The sequence below is a fragment of the Panicum virgatum genome, chromosome 3K, assembly GCF_016808335.1.
Source record: "Panicum virgatum strain AP13 chromosome 3K, P.virgatum_v5, whole genome shotgun sequence".
Taxonomy (NCBI): Eukaryota; Viridiplantae; Streptophyta; class Magnoliopsida; order Poales; family Poaceae; genus Panicum; species Panicum virgatum.
In genome coordinates this window covers 24663986-24685602 of record NC_053138.1, presented here as the reverse complement: position 1 = coordinate 24685602, position 21617 = coordinate 24663986, and the positions used below count along the sequence as shown (strand labels likewise).

General features: G+C 56.6%; 1 protein-coding gene across 1 annotated transcript; it reads left to right on the top strand.

Annotated features, from left to right (window-relative positions):
- Nucleotides 1–948: 948 nt before the first annotated feature.
- Nucleotides 949–20566, top strand: LOC120698571 (protein S-acyltransferase 8-like). The gene is made up of 5 exons (XM_039982253.1): nucleotides 949–1251; nucleotides 1577–1762; nucleotides 1877–2170; nucleotides 19111–19344; nucleotides 19707–20566. Exons 1-5 carry the CDS (start codon nucleotides 1207–1209, stop codon nucleotides 20232–20234), a joined length of 1287 nt encoding a protein of 428 aa, XP_039838187.1. The 5' UTR covers nucleotides 949–1206; the 3' UTR covers nucleotides 20235–20566.
- Nucleotides 20567–21617: the final 1051 nt, after the last annotated feature.

The following is a 21617-nucleotide window of genomic DNA, read 5'->3' as shown; positions in this document are numbered from 1 at the left end:
GCAATTCGCTGGCTGGGCCTGGTTCACGGTGCGTTCCAAACAGTGCCCGTCTGTGTTGACCACCCGTGGACCCCTACACGCACCTGGCACTGGTGGGGTCTGTACACCCGGTGCATAGAAGTATCTGCCGGGCCGGAGTGCGTGCAGCCCCTCGCACATGTCTGCATTTCAGCATGACAGATCTTTGGGTAGCTTGTTCTGATTTGAGAGAAAAGGGTCAGCAATTTCAGGAACTCGACCTGATAATTTGAACTCTATTGTTACCTTTTTCAAGCTCACATCCTTTCATGACGTGTCATGGACAGTAAGTCAAATACACACCTTGCATTTTGGTTTGTAGTCATTTTTGGACTCATTATTGTCCACGTGTGCCCTATGACTATTTCTTGTATTACATATGTATTTTCTCTAACGTCATTACTTTAGCCTTACTCTAACTTGATTTTTTTTTTGAAATCTCTAACCTTTCTCTGGTCATGAGCAGAGGTAGGACCTTTTAATAAGGTCAGGTAAGGCCCGATGAAATCTTGTATTTCCTTAGCAAAGTATTGTTTATCCTAAGTCGAACCATCGTTATAATGGAGCTGATCCAGGTGTCAATCCTAGCTGGCTTCGCCCCCACCCCACCCCAACCGTAGCTACTGAACAGACAACTATCACTATCAGTAAAGTCCCGTTTGAATGGTAGAGCATTTTCCACTTTACAACGCTTTCATATAAAATTATGCAACATGTATTTTCCCTCTAAAGGAAGGAAGGAACCTCCATACACGTGCAGTTTATTTTTACAAAATACAAGGGGTCATGTGGAAGAACACGGAGAGCCTGGAGAGTGGAGACCCCTCGTCGGCCCCTCTCGAGTCTTGTCCGGGTCCCCCGTTGCCAGCTTGTCTCTCGTAATATCCTACTACTCCCCATTTTCCCTTTCAAAAAGAAAAACTTTCGTTTTACACCTCACGTCCTCCCCTTCCCGTTCCCCCACGCACAAAGGCGACGCAAGCAGCGTTGCTTTCCTCTCCTCTGCTCGGCCTCGCCGCCTCCCCTCCTCCCGCTCCCCTGCCTCAACGATTCTTCCGCTTTTGCTTTTTCAAATCGCCCTTTCCTCGTGCGCGTGTCGACTCCGTCCGTCGTCCTCGCCGCCGGGCCTGGGGAGGACGCCGCCTCGGATGAGGCCGCGCTGACCGGAGCCGGACCACTCGCCCACCCATGGCGCGGCCGCAGCGGGTGTACGAGGCCTGGAAAGGGAACAATGTAAAGATCCTGCCTTCTCTTTCCTCTGCTCCTCCTATGGCTTCGTGGGTTGGGAATCCGGGTTGAGCCTGTGCTGTCCGGTTCTTTCTTGGGGAATTCCGCTCCTTGCTGTATCGTTTGGTAGGCCTGCTTGCCTGTACTGTGCCAGTCAGAATGCGGCCTACTGTTCCTGGCGCTTCCAGGCAGGAACAGTGGATGGCTTTGGATGCGTTGGTTGTGTTGCTATCATGTTATCTGCTGGGGTTGTGTGACTCTTCTGTGTGTGTGCAGAAGCGTCAATGTGAGGTGTTCCTACATTCTGACATGGTTCGCTCGCTGCCTGCAGAAATTCCTCTTTGGTGGGAGGCTCATATTCGGACCTGACGCCAAGTCCCTGATCCTGTCCGTTTCGCTCATCGTGGTCCCGGTCTTGGTATTCTGCGCGCTTGTTGCTCGGCATCTCCGACACCATTTCCCGGCTTACAATGCGGGATATGCGATTCCTGCGGTAGCGGTAGTGTTTATGATCTATGTGAGTTCTCTGTGCTGATTCATTACTCTCCAGCCGGTGCTAATCAACGAGCATTTGGGGTTATGCACTCCACTGACCACGGAACATTGTGTTTTCTTCTGTGTACGTTTGCAGGTGCTTGTGCTGCTCCTGATTACCTCAGCTCAGGATCCTGGGATCGTGCCTCGCGCAGCGCACCCACCGGAGGAAGAGTTTTCATATGGGAACGCATTGTCTGGGGGCACGCCTGGGAGGCTGCAGTTCCCCCGTGTAAAGGAAGTAATGGTTAATGGGATGGTCGTGAAAGTGAAGTATTGCGACACCTGCATGATTTACCGGCCGCCTCGGTGCTCACATTGTTCAATATGCAACAATTGCGTGGAGCGCTTTGACCATCATTGCCCCTGGGTTGGTCAATGCATTGGACAGGTAAATAATCTTAATTTTCAACTAAAGCTATCGTAATGCTCATGATTTTGTACTTTCGCAAACATGAAGAGAACCCAAACATGCTATTTTTATTTCTCTGCATGTAACTTTCACAATCTTAATTACTGGAATGACTACACCCCAGAAGACGAGTTGCGCAAGATTTTTTGGCCCTCCGATTATTTCTTATGAATTCATTTGCTTCATACTGGTATAAGGTGTGTTGCTAGTCAACCTACTTTTGGTTAAGGTGACTTCAATTATTTTAGAGCACAAAAAAGTAAGGAGTGAATTCAAAAGGTTTGATTTTGTGTAAGCATGATATCAAAGTCCTTGAGGGATGTTGGAGTAGCCTTGTATGAGTTTTTCTGTGTGGGTTTTGCTTGGTGTTGGATTGTGTGACAAACCCATAAATTTGAGCTTCGTTAACTAAAGTTATATGCACACCAATATGTGCTCTTGTTTGTTTAACCTTAGTAGTTCTGCTGTAGATCATCGATGCTTATAGTGTGTTCCTTTGAAAATTGGAAAAATTGGATCTGTACCATTAAAGGACCCCAAAGTTAGATATATACCATCGTGACCCACATGTCATTGACTCATGTGAGCCTCACATGTCAGTGAGATAATGATGGTATATATCTAATTTTAGGATCTTTTAATGGTACAGATCCATTGGCTCTAAATTTACGATATAATGCCTCTAGTGCGTTTGTCTTTTACATCTGGATTGGACATTCACAATGAAATTGTGTGATCTGGTGCTGTCTGATGTCTTCTTTTGAGCTCATCTGAAGTATAATAATGTCGGTGTCCTGACCCGGGGGTCCGGATCCCAACTAGTAAATATTGCGTGTTTCCTCGTCCCAGATGTTGATGCAAGAGACAACACAGTAACGCACGGGTTTATCCTGGTTCCGGCCACGGGGCCGTACGTCCAGCAAGAGGGTGTGCGAGGGCACTGTATTATCTTGCACCCGGAGTGCTTGTAGTAGGGTACAAGCGTGGCGAGAGAGGGAGGGAGGCTCCCAAGTCTCTGCTAGGGGAGAAGTTGAGCGTGGCGAGTAGCGTTGTTAGGGCTAGGAGCGAGTGTGTGCTCTGTGAGCGGTGTAATGCCTAGAGAGCCGACCGACCTAGCTGGCGATGGTAGCTAACGTCCCCCTTAAAGGAAGCCCGCATCTCCTTTTTATAGTCACAAGGAGGGACGGTGTACATGCGCAGGGGAGCGTGGAAGTCGTCGTTTTCCCCCGAATCGAGGGGGTGCAGTGGTCGAATACTGTAGGAAGTACACTGTGGGGTATGGCGTCGGGCGTGGTGGTCGTCTTGGGCATCGTCCTTGACCTCGCGGAGATCGCGCCGGCGTCCTGCCAACCCCAGCAGGCGGCGTGGTCGTCGCTGTAGGGTGTACAGTCCTCCAGATGTGGCGTGGTGGCGTCCCGTGGGCCCTGCAGGTCAGGGTCTTGCGCACACCAACGGTAGCGGGGCACGTGGCGATCCCGGACCCCCTTGGACAAAGTGCCGGCGTGCACACTAAGGTGGTCCGAAGGTCGCGTGGAGGTCCCGGACTCCTCGAGGGGGGAGGTCCGGGCCCCGGCTGCTAATGATGGGCACCCCTCTTCGAGGGGGCGTGTGGCGACACCGGACCCCTCCCCGAGCGGGAGGCGGGTCCGGGGCCATACGTGTGATGAGGTGGAGTCCAGACAGCCGGAGTTGGTAGAATAGTGATGGGAACCGTGCCGAGCGCGCTTCGTCCCGCGTCGCAGGTCCCACAGTATTGCCACAGCGCCCGGGATGGCGGAGCAGTGACCGGAGTTGGTGGATGGGACTCCTGTCACAGCCACTGTGGGGAATGACGGTCTGACGCCGTCTGTGCTGAGCGCTGTGGAGGAGTGGTTGGCACTTAATGCCTCCGTACGACGGGCAGGTGAGCGGCAGGGCCGTTTGTCCCTTACGCCGAGGGGTGGCCTCGAGCGAGGCGGAGGTGAGTTGCCCGCTCGAGGGTAGGTTCGCTACCCTCGAGCGAGGCGAAGATGCGGGGCGCAGTCGAGGGTCCCGATGGGAGCCCTCGAGTGAGGCGGAGATCGCTCCGCGGGTTCTAGGGGGGATGCGAATGGGCCGCATGTTGGGCTTCTTTGAATCCTTTTCTTTCTTCCAAGTTGGAAGGAGGCCGTGGGCCTTCGTGGGCCCAGTTGCCTAACATGTGTTTTGCGTTTTTAGGCTGATCTTAGTACCCCGATTAGGGTGTCCCTAATCGTGGTACCCGACAGTAGCCGTCGAGGCTTTGGTCTGAGTCAAGGGATTCGACCAAAGGGTATTTCGGCGATTTTCCCCCTTAAGGTGATCAGTCGGTGCTGTGCACCCGCCAGGCGCACTTGGGTGCCAGCCCAGCGGGTGTGACAACTCATCGGTCGGGGTAATGCGCCTGCGGGGAGAGTACTTCGAGGCGCGTGTCTTTTTTTGGTTTGTTCCGGGGACGAGACGCATCCGCGTGCTGAGTGGGCTAGGGCGACGATGGCGCCTGCTGCTCCGCAGCTGGCGCTTTCGTCGCGCTGCCCCGCGCTCAGGGCCTCTGCCCCGCTTTCCCTGGTCGCCTTGCGACGCGCCGTTCGAGGGCGGTCGGTCTGGGCCGATGCTTTGCCGCTTAGCGTCCAGGGACCCGTCTTTATTTTGTCGCGTCGCGTCTCGGCACGGTAACCGAGGGCACCTTTTGCTCGTGGAGTGCCGTGCCATCACGGGCTACCCAAACCTTCGCCCTTCGACAGGCTTTGAAGCTTGGCGCCCGACGGAGCTATAAATAGGAGTCGTGGGACTCCTCTTCCTCTCCAACTTCCCTGCCTTTCTTCTAGCATTGCCTAAGTCTTGTAATGTTTTCTTTTGCCTTTCGTGACCGGCCCCCAGATGGGGCGGCCTGGCTTTTTTAGGTTCTGGTGCTAAAAGAATACTTGCGAGCGGCGGGGGAAAGCCGGAGAGGGCGTGCGCACCATCCCTTAGCTTCAGTGGGATCAGCAGAAGAGCATTGGGCCCATGGGGTCCTGCTTCTGTGATGTCCCCTAGCCTGAAGGGGGATGGAGACGCCTGACCATGGCACTGATGCCAAGTTTGGTGGCTGTTCTTCGCATCGTCCCCCCGGCAACAAGGTTGCTCTCGGGAAGACGGTGTGGAGGGTGCTGTCCGCCAGCTCGACCCCCCGCATAGTCTTCGGTGGAGGAGATGTTAGAAAAAAGCTTGCGAGGAGAGCATCCTGCTGGACCCGTGCGGCCTGGGGCTGTTCCTCGCATCCCTAGCAGCCTGGCCGTCGCGTCAGCCAGGGGCTTGGTGTTTTTCTTCGTCGCTCGATCCTCCCCAAGACAGGGAAAATTGCCACGCAGGTGGCAACGTGTTTGTATCTTTCGACTGCTTCGCGTCTGTAACCCTTTGCAATCTTTATTTGCATCGAGCAATAAGGTCCCTTTCTCCTTCATGGGAGGATGACCAAGGGTATAGGGGAATTGAGAGGGTTTCAGTTCTCGAATATGTGTGAAGTTTCCTTCGTGGGGGCGCGTCAGGGCACCCGCGGGTGTAGCCCCCGAGGCCTTGGAGGAGAGTTTGTACTCGTCCAAGGACTATAAACGTCGCCCCGCTGGGTTGCTTCACTGGGGTGGCCGTCCAGCGTCTTTTTCAGCCGGCATCGGCACTCTTTCAGCCGCCCTTGGCATTCTCAGTGCTGGTACAGCGACCCGGCGTTCAGCTTAACTATCAGGCGGGGGCGCGTTAATAGTAGGGGATTTGGTTAGACACGCAGAACTTCACAATCGACGGTCGTCGACTTATTCGAGGGTGCGGCCTGAGCCGCGGTGTGCGAGGAGCCCCCGAGCCCAGGCCCTCGTGAAGGCGTTCAGGGGAACCCTCGACTTTGATTACGACCCTCGTCGCCCTTCCGCAGGGAGGAGGGGTGAAGCGCACCATGCTACCCATGCCCGGGCCGCGAGCTATGGCTGCTTCAGTGAGCTATTAGCGGGTAGTTCAAGCGGACGTCCGTGCCCCGTTCGATAAGGGTCGGCTTGTGGTCCATGGACACGTCACATAAAGCGCTTGCGAAGGTTCGCTAGGCGGGGCTCGGACCCGTTCGATAGGGTCCGAGGGCTCGATGCTCTCCCTCGACGGGATCCCCCTACTAGGCACCCTCGACTGGCCTTGAACACTGCGTAGGATGTCTCAAACTCCGCATTCGAGGATAGCTTGTCCGGCACATCCATGCAGTCCCTGACTTTGGCGATTTGGGGCGCCTGTCGAACCCTCGACGGGCCAGGCTTCGAACCCCTGATCAGTAAGGCCTCGGAATGCGATTCCTTCGAGGGTAAAGAGCCCCCGGGAGGAATATTCCGTCACAATTCGCGAACGGCGTGGAGTCGCGGGTCACGCGAGCGGGTTTTTCGCCGGTCGTGGGCTACGTGGCCCGGTTCGTCTGGTGCGGTGCGGGCGCGCCTTTTCAGTCATCTACCTCGGGAAGGCGAAGCGGCGTGGGCGGCGGTTGACGGATGGAACAGCGCAACAGTCACGCTGCGCCCGTCGATTACCGCACCGTAATTATTGCCGAGTGCGCGTGTGGGAGACTCCGCGGTCGCGGGACCTATCCGTCAGCGACAGCCAAATCTACCGCATTCAATGCGGTAGATTCTAGCCGTGGCGGCGGACCCGTCCGCTGCGGTGAAATAAAGCGAGGAGAAAGGGGTTGTTTTGGGCTCACCTGGCCATTTGCCTTCGCCTCCTCTGCCTTCTTCGCCTCTTTTGCCTTCTGAGCACGTAGCCGAGAGCGAGAGGAAGTTGAGGAAGGAAAGCGAGAGCGCACCTTAGCCACCGCAGAGCTTGCCTCCCCGCGTTCCCCTTGGTCTAAAGCAATGGCGGACATCCAGGAGCCGTTGCCATGGGGGAGATCCACCGCCACCGAGGCGGTTTTGGAGCGGCTAGTCGAGGACAGGCAGCTCCCGCTGAACCCCGACTCAGGGGCGCCAGCGTGGATCTCCCCGCGACCGGAGGAGACAGAGCCGAATCCCCCGCGGGCTACGTCGTGAGCCTCGTGAGGCTCTACGAGCGGGGATTCGGCGTTCCCGTGGGGCGATTCATGCGGGCATTGTGCGACCATTATGGAGCGGAGCTGCACAACTTCAGCCCCAACTCCATCTCGCAGGCGGCGGTCTTCGTCGCCGTCTGCGAGGGATATTTAGGGATCGAGGCGCACTGGGATCTGTGGATCCACCTATTCCGCGGCGAGCTCTTCGTCGAGCACGTGCGAAACCAAGCAAAGAGGTAGCGCGCGCAGGCGGCCTGACGCTCCACTTGCGCCCAAGCTGGAAAAATTTGTACATCTCCAACAAGATGACAACAAACAACGCCGGGTAGAGCCGAGGGTGGTTCTATCTGCGCAACTTCAGCAGCAAGCTCCCGGCGTTCACCAACAGGGTGCTCCGGGAGAGGCTCGAGAAGTGGGACTGGGGGTATCGCCCCCAGCGCAGCAAGCCAAGCTCAAGGTCCTCACCGACGCGCTGGAGCGCCTGGATCGAAGAGGGTTGACGGCGGCTGCCGTCATCGCGAATTTCCACCGGCAGAGGGTGATCCCTCTCATGGAGAGGGTCCTGCCGATCTTCAAGCTCACCCCCCGGGGCCCGGGCCTCGGGCTCGAGGACGGCGGTCGAGCTGCACCCCCGAGACATCGCTGCCCGGAGGGCGAGGAGCGCGGTGGCAGAGTTCCCCAATGACCCCGAAGATCTTTGGAGGATCAAGATGCGCCCCGAGCCGGGGTACATTTCTCTGGTGAGTCTCGATTCCGGATTCGTTGTTGTCTTGTGCTGTTCCTTTCCCCGCCTCTTGACTTCTACTTGGTTGTATTTTGCAGGGGTTGAAGTGCCACCCCTCGAGGCCTCCGGTCCCGGAAGAACGCCAAATCAACCGCCTGCACGCAGAGGTGGTGAAGAAGCGAAAAAACGCGGCGGAGGCGACGGCCGAGAGGAAGAGGAAAAGGAAGGAGAGGCACGACAAGGCGTGCAAGATTGCACGCGTGGAGGGGAAACCGCGGCCAGCCACGCCCGAATCCACGGACGACTAGGAGGAGACCTCGGATGCCGAGGTTCACCCCCCGGGCGACGACGAGGCGGCGGCGGGCGCGAGTTCCCCGCCGGTCTATCAGGGGGATGGCGAGAGGCGCTGGCGACGGCGGAGCGGAGATCGCCCACGCCGGCGGCGGGTCGAGGGTCACCCTCGCCGGCGGTGGGTGGAGAATCGTCTGCGCCCGCGACAGAGCGGAGGTCGCCCCAGCCAGCGACGGGCGAGGGGGTCCCCGCGCCCACGATGTCGACGGGCGGAGATGGGTCCGCGGCGAGCGTGGAGACGTCCGCGCAGATGGCCCCGAGGCCTCAGCCTGCTCCGAGGGTGACACCCTCGGATCAGGCGTCGAGGGGCGTCGGTGTGCCGCTGGCCCGAAGGAGCGGCACGGGCAAGCGCAGTATGAGTGCCCGGTGTCTGGTTCTACTTGTCGTGTTTATTTGATCGCTCCTCCAATCCTGCTAACCTCGACCTTCCTTCACCGATTTCAAGCTCCGGGGCCGCTGCCAAGGATGCAGCCCCGCTCGCGCCGGTCAAAGCCCTCAAGACCGGGGCACGCGCCACGCCGCACACGGAGGCCGCGAAGCTGCGGGCGGCGATGGCTCGAGGGACTCAAGCGGCGCAACAGGCTCTAGCGCCGGGGAACGGGGGCGACGCTGGCCAGAGCGGAGCCGAAGCAACCGCTCCGGTCGACGCCGCGGGGGATGCCGGCCGGGGTGGCGCAGATGACGCCGCCCGGCTGGTCGTCGAGGAAGGATCTGGTGGGGGTGCGCAGGAGCGCCCCGCTGGCCTGTCGGAGGTGGAGACCCTCGTCCCCGAGCCCCCGAGGACTGTGGTCGAGGGAGTCGCAGAGGAGTCGGCGCAGAGGGCGCCGATGGTGGAGGAAACCCGCGTCTTGGCGCCCGGAGAGGCCCAGGACGGGGGTGTTGTTGCGGTAACGGCAGCACCGACGGTGGCGGCGCAGGCGGCGATGGACATCGCGATCCCGGTGGTGCAGCTGCCGGACAGGAGCGGGGAATACGGGGATTCAAGAGACATCGACCCCGCTGATGCGGCGAGCGCCGCCGACAAGATCCTTGAGTTCACGTTGGCCTGTGCAGAGGTGCTCGACGAGGGGGCATCCGGGGGGCCCAGCACGGGGCAATCGTTCAGTCCGTGGTCCCCCCGGAGGTCCTCCGCAATGAGCGAGAGGAGGAGGCCGTCTGGTAGGCGCAGTACGAGGCAGGTTCTCAGATTCAGAACCTCCTCGAACGCGCCCTGGAGCTCCATCGAACGACGGATTACCAGATCAGCCAGGTAAGCAGCTCCTCCCCGAGAATCGTTCATATTTTTGGCCCTAACTTTGCTTGCTTTACCCACGCCCTCCCTTCCGCAGCGGCTGAAGGATATCTCGCGCAGAAAGAGCGCCGAGATGACCCGGCTGCACTCCCAGATAGGCTGGCTCGGGCAGCACAATGCTGAGTTGGTGCACAAGAACATCGAGGCCAACACCAGGATGACGGATCTGGGGGCGCGTCAGCGGGCGCTGGAGGAGTTAGCGCGGCTTACCGGCGAGCGTGACGTCCAGAGGGTCGCAGCGGAGCAGAAGGCTCGGGAAGTCGAGGAGCAGACTGTCGAGCTGCAACGCCTTAGGACGGCGCTTGAGCAAAAGGAGACCGAAATTCTCCAGAAAGAGGTGACCGTCGTCACGCTCTCCGGGACCCTCCAGGAAAAGGGCAAAGCCCTCGAGGAGGAGGTGGCCATCCAGAACGTGGAGGCCGCCCTCAGGGAGAAGGAAAACTCCTTGTCCTCGCTCGAGGAGGCCGCCGAATCCAGAGGGAGGAGGCGCGGAAGAGCATCGTGGGTAAGTACTCGAAATTTCGCAGTAGTTGGATTTTACTTTTTCGCAGCTGATCTTGATTCCTTTGATCAGAGCTGAGGCAGAGGGTGGCGGATGAGACCGCGGCGAAAGAGGCGGTAGGCACCGCGCTCATGGCGGCTCAAACGGAGTACGCTGACCTCGAGCGGACCGCCGTGAGCGTGTGCCAGGAGCTCGAGGGGGAGGGCGCTGTATCTGGTAGCTCGGTGATAAGCCGCCTGCGAGCGCTAGGTGGCCGGATCACTGAGCATGCCAAGAGCACCTTCCGCCTCGGTGTCCTTCGCGCCCTTGCCGTGGCCTCGACGCACCACCTCATGGACTTACAGAGAGTGTCGTTGGGGTACGTGGTTCCAGACGACGCCAATGCGGATGCCGCGTCAGCCATCATGGACGACGCCGACGCCGACGCAGCCGCCAAGGAGTTCGCCGCGGTGCTTGCCGAGAAGCTCGAAGCCGACATCCCCCCGATAGCTGAATTCGACGCTGTCGCAGATCCACAGAGGGGGGATGACAACCTGTAGATAGGCTGGGCCTCGAAGCCCATGTAATAGATTAGTGTTCGTTGTAATTGCACTTTATATTTATGAATAAAGAAATTCATTTTCGTTAAATCGTTGAAATCGACAGTGTAGCCCATCAAGGCCTTGTGCGTTCGAACCTTCGTTTTCTTTACTCTACTTCCGTGTTCTCTTACGCGACTTAGGTAAACTTCTGCGAGGAATTTCGCGTTCATAAGCGACGTAGGCGTGGGGTGGTGTGGGGGTGCCGTATCCCGGAGGCGTAGGCGGCCCCACGACTCGGCCGGCCCCGTACCGTAGTTGCTTATGCCTCGCGTCCGTTTTTCCCAAGTGTACGAGAAGTTTAGAGACGAGACGGAAGTTTTTCGAAAAAAACGTTGGCGATTTTTGGGGACGTTCGGGGGTTCCCCCCGTAGTAGCCCCCGAGGGAGGCGTGGCTTTGCCGAGGGTAAAGCCAGGCGTACCTCAGTGTTCGAGCACATCCGAGCCCTCGAGGGTCCGGAAGGTTCCCAAAAATAAACAAGTAAAGCGTACTTTTTTATTATTTCGGGAAATCGAGAATGCGAGTACAAACGATGTACAAATAGCTCGGAATTCTAAGGATAGAAGCGACGTAGCTGCTGTATGTTCCAAGCGTTGGTGAGGACTTCGGCTTTGTCGTTCGCCAGCTTGTACGTGCCGGGTTTGAGCACCTCGGCGATTATGTACGGGCCCTCCCATGGCGGTGAGAGCTTGTGGCGGCCCCTGCTGTCTTATCGAAGCCTCAGCACCAAGTCCCCTTTGTTGAGGTTTCAGCGCCGGACTCTCTGCGCTTGATATCTTCGTAAAGACTGCTGGTAGCGCGCAGAGTGTAGGAGTGCCACGTCTCGAGCCTCGTCCACTTGATCCAATGAGTCTTCGCGGGCTCGCTGGTTCTGCTGCTCTTGGTATGCCTTGAGCCTTGGCGACCCGTAAGTCCGTGGGGAGTATGGCCTCGGCGCCATAGACGAGGAAGTACGGGGTAAAGCCCGTGGCTCTGCTTGGGGTCGTCCTCAGGCTCCAAATGACCGAGGGTAACTCCGTGAGCCACCTCCGGCCGAATTTGTTCAACTTGTTGAAGATTTTTGGCTTCAGTCCTTGGAGGATCATGCCATTAGCACGCTCCACTTGGTCGTTCGTCTGTGGGAGTGCCACAGCCGACCAGTTCACACGTATGTGGAAACTGTCGCAGAACGCCAAGAACTTCTTGCCTGTGAACTGGGTGCCGTTGTCGGTGATGATCGAATTCGGGACCCCGAACCTGAAGACGATGTCGGTGAAGAATAGAACCGCTTGCTCGGATTTGATCCTGCCGATGGGTCGAGCCTCGATCCATTTGGAGAATTTGTCGACCGCCACCAGCAAGTGGGTGAAGCCCCCGGGCGCCTTCTGCAGCGGACCGACGAGGTCCAGTCCCCACACAGCGAAAGGCCATGTGATGGGGATGGTCTGCAGAACGTGCGCGGGGAGGTGTGTTTTTCGAGCGTAAAATTGGCATCCGTCGCAGGTCCGCACGACGTCGGTGGCGTCGGCAACTGTGGTGGGCCAGTAAAAACCTTGCCGAAACGCGTTACCCACGAGGGTACGTGGCGCGGCATGGTGGCCGCAGACGCCAGCGTGGATGTCGCGGATCAGCTCCTTGCCCTCGGGGGTGGGGATACATCGCCGCAAGACTCCCGAGGGACTGCGCTTGTATAGCTCGTTGTCGATCAGGACGAAAGACTTGGCCCGCCTAGCAAGGCGTCGCGCCTGAGCGCGGTTCGAGGGTAGGACCCCTCGAATCATCTAGTCAAGGTACTGGGCGCGCCAATCTTGCGAAGTGGGGGCCTCGTCGATCTCCATTGCTTCGGCCTTGTCCACGGAGGAGGTCCCGAAGTCAATGTCCATGGTCTCGACCTCGTCCACCGGGGGGTTCTCGCCGGAGGGCCCGGTGGACGAGGGGCCTGGCTCCGTCGGATCTTTGAATTCGACGAAGGGCTTGGTGGTGTCGCGAGCGAAGATGTTCGGGGGAACGGTGGTCCGCCCCGACGCGATCTTGGCTAGTTCATCGGCGTCCTCGTTGTACTTGCGCGGGACATGATTGAGCTCTAGGCCATCGAATTTGTCTTCGAGGCGGCGCACTGCTTTGCAGTATGCCTCCATCTTCGGGTCGTGGCAGCTAGACTCCTTCATCACTTGGTCGATGACGAGTTGGGAGTCATCGCGCACGTCTAGGCGTTTGACGCCGAGCTCGATGGCGATACGGAGGCCACTGAGGAGGGCCTCGTACTCCGCCATGCTGTTCGACGCAGGGAAGTGCAGTCGTATCACGTATCGCATGTGATCTCCAAGGGGTGAGATGAAAAGGAGGCCGGCACCGGCGCCGGTTTTCATCACCGACCCGTCGAAGAACATGGTCCAGCATTCGGCCTGGATTTGTGGTGGGGGTAGCTGAATGTCCGTCCATTCAGCCACGAAGTCGGCCAAGATTTGGGACTTGATCGCTTTGCGGGGGGCGTAGGTGAGAGTTTCTCCCATCAGCTCCACAGACCATTTGGCAATTCTACCCTCGGCTTCCCTGTTGCGGACTATCTCTCCCAAAGGGAAAGACGAGACCACGGTGACGGGATGTGCCTCGAAGTAGTGGCGCAGCTTGCGCCGAGCCAAAACCACTGCGTAGAGCAGCTTCTGAATCTGCGGATAGCGTGTCTTAGTTTCAGACAACACCTCGCTGATGTAGTACACCGGCCGTTGGACGGGCAGAGCATGGCCCTCCTCTTGTCTCTCGACAACGACCACCGTGCTGACCACTTGGGTCGTCGCAGCTACGTACAGATAGAGGGGCTCGCCGTCCGTGGGTGGTGTGAGAATGGGGGCGTGAGTGAGCGATGCCTTCAGCCTGTCGAGGGCTTCCTGGGCCTCGGGGGTCCACGTGAAGCGCTCGGTTTTCCTCAAGAGTCGATACAGGGGTAAGTCTTTCTCGCCGAGGCGCGAGATGAACCGGCTGAGGGACGCTAGGCATCCCATGACCCTCTGTACCCCCTTTAGGTCTCGGATCGGTCCCATCCGAGCGATGGCCGAGAAAGTCGACGAGCACCACTTCCTATTTGCTGTCGAGGGTGGCGCTGATCTGCAACGCCTTGTCGTCGGGGTGGCTCGGGTCGAGGGGCATCTTCTTGATACCCTCGGCGGGTTCGAAACTACCCGCGTGTCGGTGCGTGGAGTCCAAAGCCTCGCTTGCCATTCTGTCGAGGGTGGCTGCGAAGGCCTCGTCCTCCGCTTGAGCCTCCGCGTGCTCAACGCACTCGACGTCGCACTCGTAGGCGTGCTCGAACGAAGAGCCGACGGTGATGACGCCCTTCGGACCCGGCATCTTCCGCTTGAGGTAGGTGTAGTTGGGGATGGCCATAAACTTGGCGTAGCAGGGACGATCAAGAATGGCATGATAAGATCCCCGAAACCCCACCACCTCAAAGGTGAGTACTTCCTTGCGAAAGTTGGCTGCCGTGCCTAAGCAGACAGGCAGATCGATCTAGCCAAGGGGTTGGACGCGCTTCCCCGGCGCAACGCCATGAAATGGCGACTTGCAGGGGCGAAGCTTGTCCAATCCAATCCCCATGAGTTCCAAGGTGTGGGCGTACATATGTTTAGGCTGCTGCCTCCGTCCATGAGGACCTTGGAGAAGCGGGTGTTGCCGATGATGGGGTCGACAACGAGCGGGTACCGTCCCGGATGCGGGACGTAGTCGAGGTGGTCCTCGCGGCCAAAGGAAATGGTATCCTTCGACCAGTCGAGGTAGGATGGCGTGACCTTGGTGACGGAGAAGACTTCCCGGCGCTCACGCTTGCGCTGCCGAGAGCTCATGTTCGTCTTTGGTCCTCCAAAGATGAAGAAGGCCTTCTCCACCGGGGGGAACTCGTCATCTCCACCTTTGTCGCCAGCATCCTTTTTCTTGTCCTCGTCGCGATGCGTGACGCGGTTGTAATACCTCTTGAGCATCTCGCACTGCTCGAGGGTATGATTGACCGAGCCCTGGTGGTAAGGACACGGCTTCTTAAGCATGTCGTCGAACAGGCCGCTACCGCCTCGAGGGGGGCTCGAGGTCCTTTGCGGTCCGGGGCGGCAGTGAAGGCATCCTCGGAGTCCTCTGCCTGCCCCGATCCGCGCTGGTTCGGAGGGACCGGCTTCTTTCCCTTCCTCCTCCGCTTCTGTTTCTTGGCGGCGGCGTTGGGCTTGGCGTTGCTGCCCTCCGCGGGCGCATCTTCCTTGCGCTTGTTCGGCTTATCGTTGAAAATGGCACCAACAGCCTCCTCGCCGGCGGCGTAGTTTGTGGCGGCGTCGAACAACTCGTTGGTGTTGGCGGGTCGGCTTCTCGCAAGCTCGTGCACCAGGTTCCTGCACGTCGTACCCTCGAGGAAGGCGTTGATGACCTCGACGTGGGTGACGCTGGGGAGCTCGGTGCATTGCTTGGAGAAGCGCCGCACGTAGTCACGCAGGGACTCATTGGGCTTCTGGCGACACCCTTTGAGGTCCCAGGAGTTCCCAGGGCGCACGTATGTGCCCTGGAAGTTGCCCACGAAGATCTTGACTAAGTCGGCCCAGTTGTGGATCTGGTCCGCGGGCAAGTGCTCGAGCCACGTTCGTGTGGCGTCGGCAAGGTGAAGAGGAAGGTTGCGGATGATGACCGCGTCGTCCGTTGCACCGCCCAGCTGGCATGCTAGGCGATAGTCATTGAACCAGGCCACATGATCTGTCTCGCCCAAGTACTTGACGAGGGTGGTGGGCTGTCGAAAGCCCGGGGGAAAAGATGCAGTACGAATCTCCCGGCTGAACACCCGGGTGCCCGGAGGCTCTGGTGACTCGCCCCTGTCGTTCTCGGGGTCGAAACGTCCACCCCGTCGAGGGGTGTATTTCCTGCCGCCGACGATGTAGCGGGCGTCGCCATCATCGGCGTGACCGCTCGTGTCGTGGAGTCGCTCCCTCGCGGTCGTGCACCGAGGGTGCCTTCGCACCGGGCGCTACGGCTGCCTTGCCCTTCCCTGCTGGTGGAGTGTGCACCGAAGCCTCGTAGTCCTGGCGCGCAGTCCCACCGGGCTGCTCTGGGGCTTTCGAGCGCATACGAGACGCAGAGCTCTCGTCCTGCTGCACGGCAGCTTGCTCGATGAGCGCCTGTGCCCCGCGGCGCAGGTTGCGACCCGAAGGCGTCGACGGCTCGGGCATGGCTTGGAGTAGGTAGGCCGCAGCGACGAGTTTTTCGCCGGCCGTCTTCAGTTCCGGAGGTTTGTCGACATTGTCGTCAGCCAGGATGCGCTCCCGGGCAACGCGCGCCGCCGCCTGGGCATGTGCACCACGCGCGGTGCGCTGCTGCTCGAGTGCGGTGCGCAGCTCCTGTGTCTGCCGGCGTTGCTCGTCGAGCTTGGCTTGAAGCTCTTTGAGTTGTGCCAGCTGTGCTTGTCGCGACGCCGAGCTTGACGAAGAAGGGGCCGTTGGCGGCACCGCCGGTTGGTTCGCCTGTGCGTCCGCCCTGCCGTCCCCGTCGTCGCCCGAGGCGTTGTCGTTTTGCTCGTCCGCAAGATCGGCCATGAAGCACTCCCGAGTGGGATTGTACTACCCCTCACTGGAGTCCTCAGAGCAGGTGAGGCAATAAGCCGTCGCGAGCTGGAATGAGCGGAAAGCGTCGGGATCGCGGACCCTGGAGTAGTCGTCGGCCTCCTCGGCCGTGAAGTTGTTCATGAAGAAGTTGATGTCGTCGGCGATCGAACTCGCCGTTTCGGGGTAGGATTCGTCAGGAGACGACGCGATGAGGTTGCGGATCGATAGAAGATGATGACCCGGCAGATCCTCATATTCGGTGAAGTTAGTGCTGATTGAAGAGGCGTAGGTGGCAGCGTTGCGCATCCCGAAGGGAAAGGGCGACGGCGAGGTCGAGGCCTCCCCTGGGAGGCACTGGTGCTGCAGCAGATGATGGTGCCGGCGCAGACGACACCGAGGCGTGTGATGACAAAGCGGTGGCCCCGTTGGCCGCGATGCTGAGTTGCGACATTCCAGCCTCAACCCATATGGGGGAGCTGTGGCGTGCCGCACGGCGCCGTTCCGCACGTGCTTGTCGCGAATACTGGCCCGAGCGCCTGTTGCGCCGGGCTAGTGAAGTCGGAGTGACGGGGTTGCGTCTGGACAAGAGGAGCTGCATGAGGTAACCGCTGCCGGTGGCTCTGAACTCGAGACTCCCGAACCAGATGACGTATCCCGCTGGGAGCGGATCCGAGACGCCCATGGGGAATGGGTTGGATCTGCCCGCCATCCCTGGAGATCAAATGGGAACAAGAGAAAATGTCACGCAGCCGCCCCTACCTGGCGCGTCAACTGTCGGTGTCCCGACCCGGGGGTCCGAATCCCAACTAGTAAATGCTGCGTATTTCCTCGTCCCAGATGTTGATGTAAGAGGCAACACAGTAACGCACGGGTTTATCCTGGTTCCGGCCACAGGGCCGTACGTCCAGCAAATAGGGTGTGCGAGGACACTGTATTATCTTGCACCCGGAGTGCTTGTAGTAGGGGGTACAAGCGAGGCGAGAGAGGGAGGGAGGCTCCCAAGTCTCTGCTAGGGGAGAAGCTGAGCGTGGCGAGTAGCGTTGTTAGGGCTAGGAGCGAGTGTGTGCTCTGTGAGCGGTGTAATGCCTAGAGAGCCGACCGACCTAGGTGGCGATGGTAGCTAACGCCCCCCTTAAAAGAAGCCCGCCTCTACTTTTATAGTCACAAGGAGGGACGGTGTACATGCGCAGTGGAACGTGGAAGTCGTCGTTTTCCCCCGAATCGCGGGGGTGCAGTGGTCGAATACTGTAGGAAGTACACTGTGGGGCATGGCGTCGGGCGTGGTGGTCGTCTTGGGCATCGTCCTTGACCTCGCGGAGATCGCGCCGGCGTCCTGCCAACCCCAGCAGGCGGCGTGGTCGTCGTTGTAGGGTGTACAGTCCTCCAGATGTGGCGTGGTGGCGTCCCGTGGGCCCTGCAGGTCAGGGTCTTGCGCGCACCAGCGGTAGCGGGGCACGTGGCGGTCCCGGACCCCCTTGGACAAAGTGCCGGCGTGCGCACTAAGGTGGTCCGAAGGTCGTGTGGAGGTCCCGGACTCCTCGAGGGGGGAGGTCTAGGCCTCCGGATGCTAATGATGGGCACCCCTCTTCGAGGGGGCGCGTGGTGACACCGGACCCCTCCCCGAGCGGGAGGCGGGTCCGGGGCCATACGTGTGATGAGGTGGAGTCCAGATGGCCGGAGTTGGTAGAATAGTGATGGGAACCGTGCCGAGTGCGCTTCGTCCTGCGTCGCAGGTCCCACAGTATTGCCACAACGCCCGGGATGGCGGAGCAGTGACCGGAGTTGGTGGATGGGACTCCGGTCACAGCCACTGTGGGGAATGGCGGTCTGACGCCGTCTGTGCTGAGCGCTGTGGAGGAGTGGTTGGCACTTAATGCCTCCGTATGACGGGCAGGTGAGCGGCAGGGCCGTTTGTCCCTTACGCCGAGGGGTGGCCTCGAGCGAGGCGGAGGTGAGTTGCCCGCTCGAGGGTAGGTTCACTACCCTCGAGCGAGGCGGAGATGCGGGTCGCAGTCGAGGGTCCCGATGGGAGCCCTCGAGCGAGGCGGAGATCGCTCCGCGGGTTCGAGGGGGGATGCGAATGGGCCGCATACCGGGCTTCTTTGAGTCGTTTCCTTTCTTCCAAGTTGGAATGAGGCCGTGAGCCTTCGTGGGCCCAGTTGCCTAACGTGTGTTTTGCGTTTTTAGGGTGATCTTAGTACCCCGATTAGGGTGTCCCTAATCGTGATACCCGACAAATAAGATAGGTTAAGAAAAAACAATCATATCATAGCAAGATTTTAAATGTTTTTGGCACCACTTTACATGGTCAATACAGCTCTTGTTGTTACCTATTTGGTATACCTACTGTATGTCTGCTGTATTTCCTTGTTATAAGCATGATACGCTTCATCATTACGCCTAAATCATGCTTATGTTGTATACTTGGTGGACATGTAACATGTTTCTGTACTTATTGTTGTAGGCTTAATATAGGCACATGATTATGTTTCCATTAGGTGGAATCTGACCTTATTCCATCCTGACCAGTTAATCAAATGTGCATAAATGGTGGTAAATCCTAGGAGTGGAAATATGAGTGCTCAATTGTCTTGCTAATGATCCTGTGGAAACTAGTACAATGTGCATGACTCACATTTTATTACTGCTCCATGATAGTTTGTAATTTTGTATAAATCATGCGCTAGCAAAAGAACTATTCAATTCTGTAATCACACTAAAATCCCCTCCATCACAATATCAGCTACCGGAAACATTTAGTTCAAAGTGACAGCTGCTCAGAACTTTTATATGTTGAAATAATGATTCATTACAATCTCTAGGAAATTTTGCTTTAGTTTCTCTTTTGTTGCCTTCTTTTAACCTGATCTTTATTGGCTCACTTTTACATTGTGCAGCGCAATTACCGGTACTTTTTCATGTTTGTTTCTTCCTCGACTCTTCTCTGCATTTATGTATTTGCAATGTCAGCCTTGTACATCAAGTTTCTCATGGATGAGGGCTATCCGACAGTATGGAAGGCTTTCAAACACTCTCCAGCTTCTTTGGGGCTTTTGATATATTGTTTCATTGCTCTCTGGTTTGTTGGTGGGCTTACTGGATTTCATCTATACCTCATTAGCACCAACCAGGTTAGTTTCTTGATACAAAATTGAGTAATTCATTTCTTCTTCTTCATTTTTTGCTTGACCACGGATCTATTTTCATTAATGCTAGTTCTTTAAGATATATATGTGGCTAATCAAATGCTAGCCAGAAGTGTTATTTAGGTTTGACCATTTAATGTTTAGAAACTAAATAGTCCCAGTTACGGTTAAGAAAACCAGAAGATCAGCTGCCGACTACTTGTGTTTATGTTCTGTTATGTAGGATTTTAGGTTACTAGTTTATATCTATAGCAAAAGCATTTTATCATCTGTGCAACCATTGATAATAGCTGTACAATGAATGAAGCAATTCTGCAGTTTCTGTCTCTGATGCTTTCATTTTGCAGACTACATATGAGAATTTTCGATACAGATCAGACAACAGGCCTAATGTCTATAATCAAGGATGTCTGAATAACTTCCTAGAAGTCTTCTGTAGTAAGACAAAACCTTCTAAACACAAGTTCAGAGCCTATGCACAAGAGGAAGTGCGACCTCCTACAGTTAGCTTTGGTAGGGAGGTTGAAGAGGAACCAGATGGTGGTCCTCGGTCTAAAGTTGAAGATGATCTTGAAATTGGTAGTGATTTTTTGAAGATCTCTCAGCGGCGAAATTATGAGGATGTTGATGTAGAAATGGGAGGCCGTCGCAGCAATGAGATGGAAGGAATAGCCAGTGCAAAACTTGTGACAGGTGCAGAATCATATATTCCTGCAGTTGGGAGTGATGTACGGGTACGACACTCAAGCTGGGATCGGCGAAGTGGGAACTGGGACATGTCATCAGATGTACTTACAAGAAGTGCATCAGATGTGATTGAACGTAGTGTGTTTGCTACCGAGGCTGCACATCCATCTCAAGCAGAAACTCACTAGTGAAATATTTGTGGATTCAGAAAATGTTTGAGCAATTTGGATTGCAAGGCTGTTTAACTCATACTCATGGTGGCGCACCCAAACAGCAAGCAAGATGACACCCATCATGCATTTGACTGACTGCCTTGATTGGGAGCTTTTTTCCCGATCCGTCATGTAAGAGAAATTGTTTAGTCAAAGAATTAGCCCCATTGGTGCCATATTTTCGTGTGTTTGTGCCACAGCCTCATCTGACATTGTATGGTGCACAGTCCTGTCTGTAAATTCCAAATGCAAGATTCTCTTCCAACTGTAATTCTTCTTCAGCTATTTTTCTTTGAAAATGTTTAATGTGCATCTCACCTAGCCTTTGTCATCATCTTGCATTGCACCTCACATTCTTCTAGAGTACGGGTGCCAGATTGCTCTAAACTGCCACTGGATTTATGTTCAGTTAGGTGTCCTAAACCGTGTTATGCCCCGGGGTTGAATTCCGGGTCCACCATTCAAGGAGTTCAAGGCATCCAACAACAAGATATCCATCATCTCTTTGTTTGCAAGCATGACAAACTCTTTGCTTGCTTCTTGAATTGACTCTTGGAACGTTGACGCTTGCATTGTTTCTAGTGGGAACACATCCAGATTCCTGAAGAGCATCTCTGCTGTTTTTTCTGGTTTCCGATGACTACCGCGACCGGAGCCAGAAGACCTCGCCGGTCGCCGGTCCATGGCTGGGACTGGAGCATTGAGGCCGTTAAGGATGCTTGGCTGTTGCAACGGTTGTCTTCGTTGAATTCCATCATGTGCGGCTGAAAAAGAATAATTGAGATCGAAAGTTTTTGTCCTTTTAATCATTTGGAGACCAGTTGTTGTATGTTCTGAAACTCTGAAAGTGACCCCCACTAGCTGACTTTGCAGTTGATTCTTGACCACGGGCAGGCCAAGCCCGCTGGACAGTGGACTGGTGGAGTGAAGGAGAGCCAGTTCACAGTCTCACTGATTTTGTTGACTGCATCTGCATTGGTGTGAATGCGCCGCAGTTCTCATCTTTCGGCTTTATTATTATGCATCCCAGCTGAGCTGTTCTCTGAGACTTCATTTCTGCAAGCTTGGCGACACCAACCTTATTATCTCACCAAACTTGCACAAGCGTGGATTTCATCCCTTGCTGAAAACTCTTATGGTTCGTCTTCTCAACTGCTGATCAGAGTCTCCCGTCCTGATCCGCTCTTCCGCTAGCTCCAAGTGGTCAGCTGAAAGAATCTAGAGGCCGCCACACTCCTTTTCACTGTTCTTGACGCGTCTTTGAACCATCCTGATTCCTGACCGATCCAAACTTTTATTCCTGGCAGTGATGATTCCATGAAAGCTACTTCTGAGGCTCTGACTCTGAGAGTCTGCTCA

Excerpts from the sequence above, each read along its gene's own strand:
- LOC120698571 (XM_039982253.1), top strand. The coding sequence starts at position 1,207 with ATGGCGCGGCCGCAGCGGGTGTACGAGGCCTGGAAAGGGAACAAT. Across the intron at positions 1,763-1,876 it reads CGGTAGTGTTTATGATCTAT|GTGCTTGTGCTGCTCCTGAT; the intron begins GTGAGTTCTCTG and ends GTACGTTTGCAG. Across the intron at positions 19,345-19,706 it reads ACCTCATTAGCACCAACCAG|ACTACATATGAGAATTTTCG; the intron begins GTTAGTTTCTTG and ends TTCATTTTGCAG.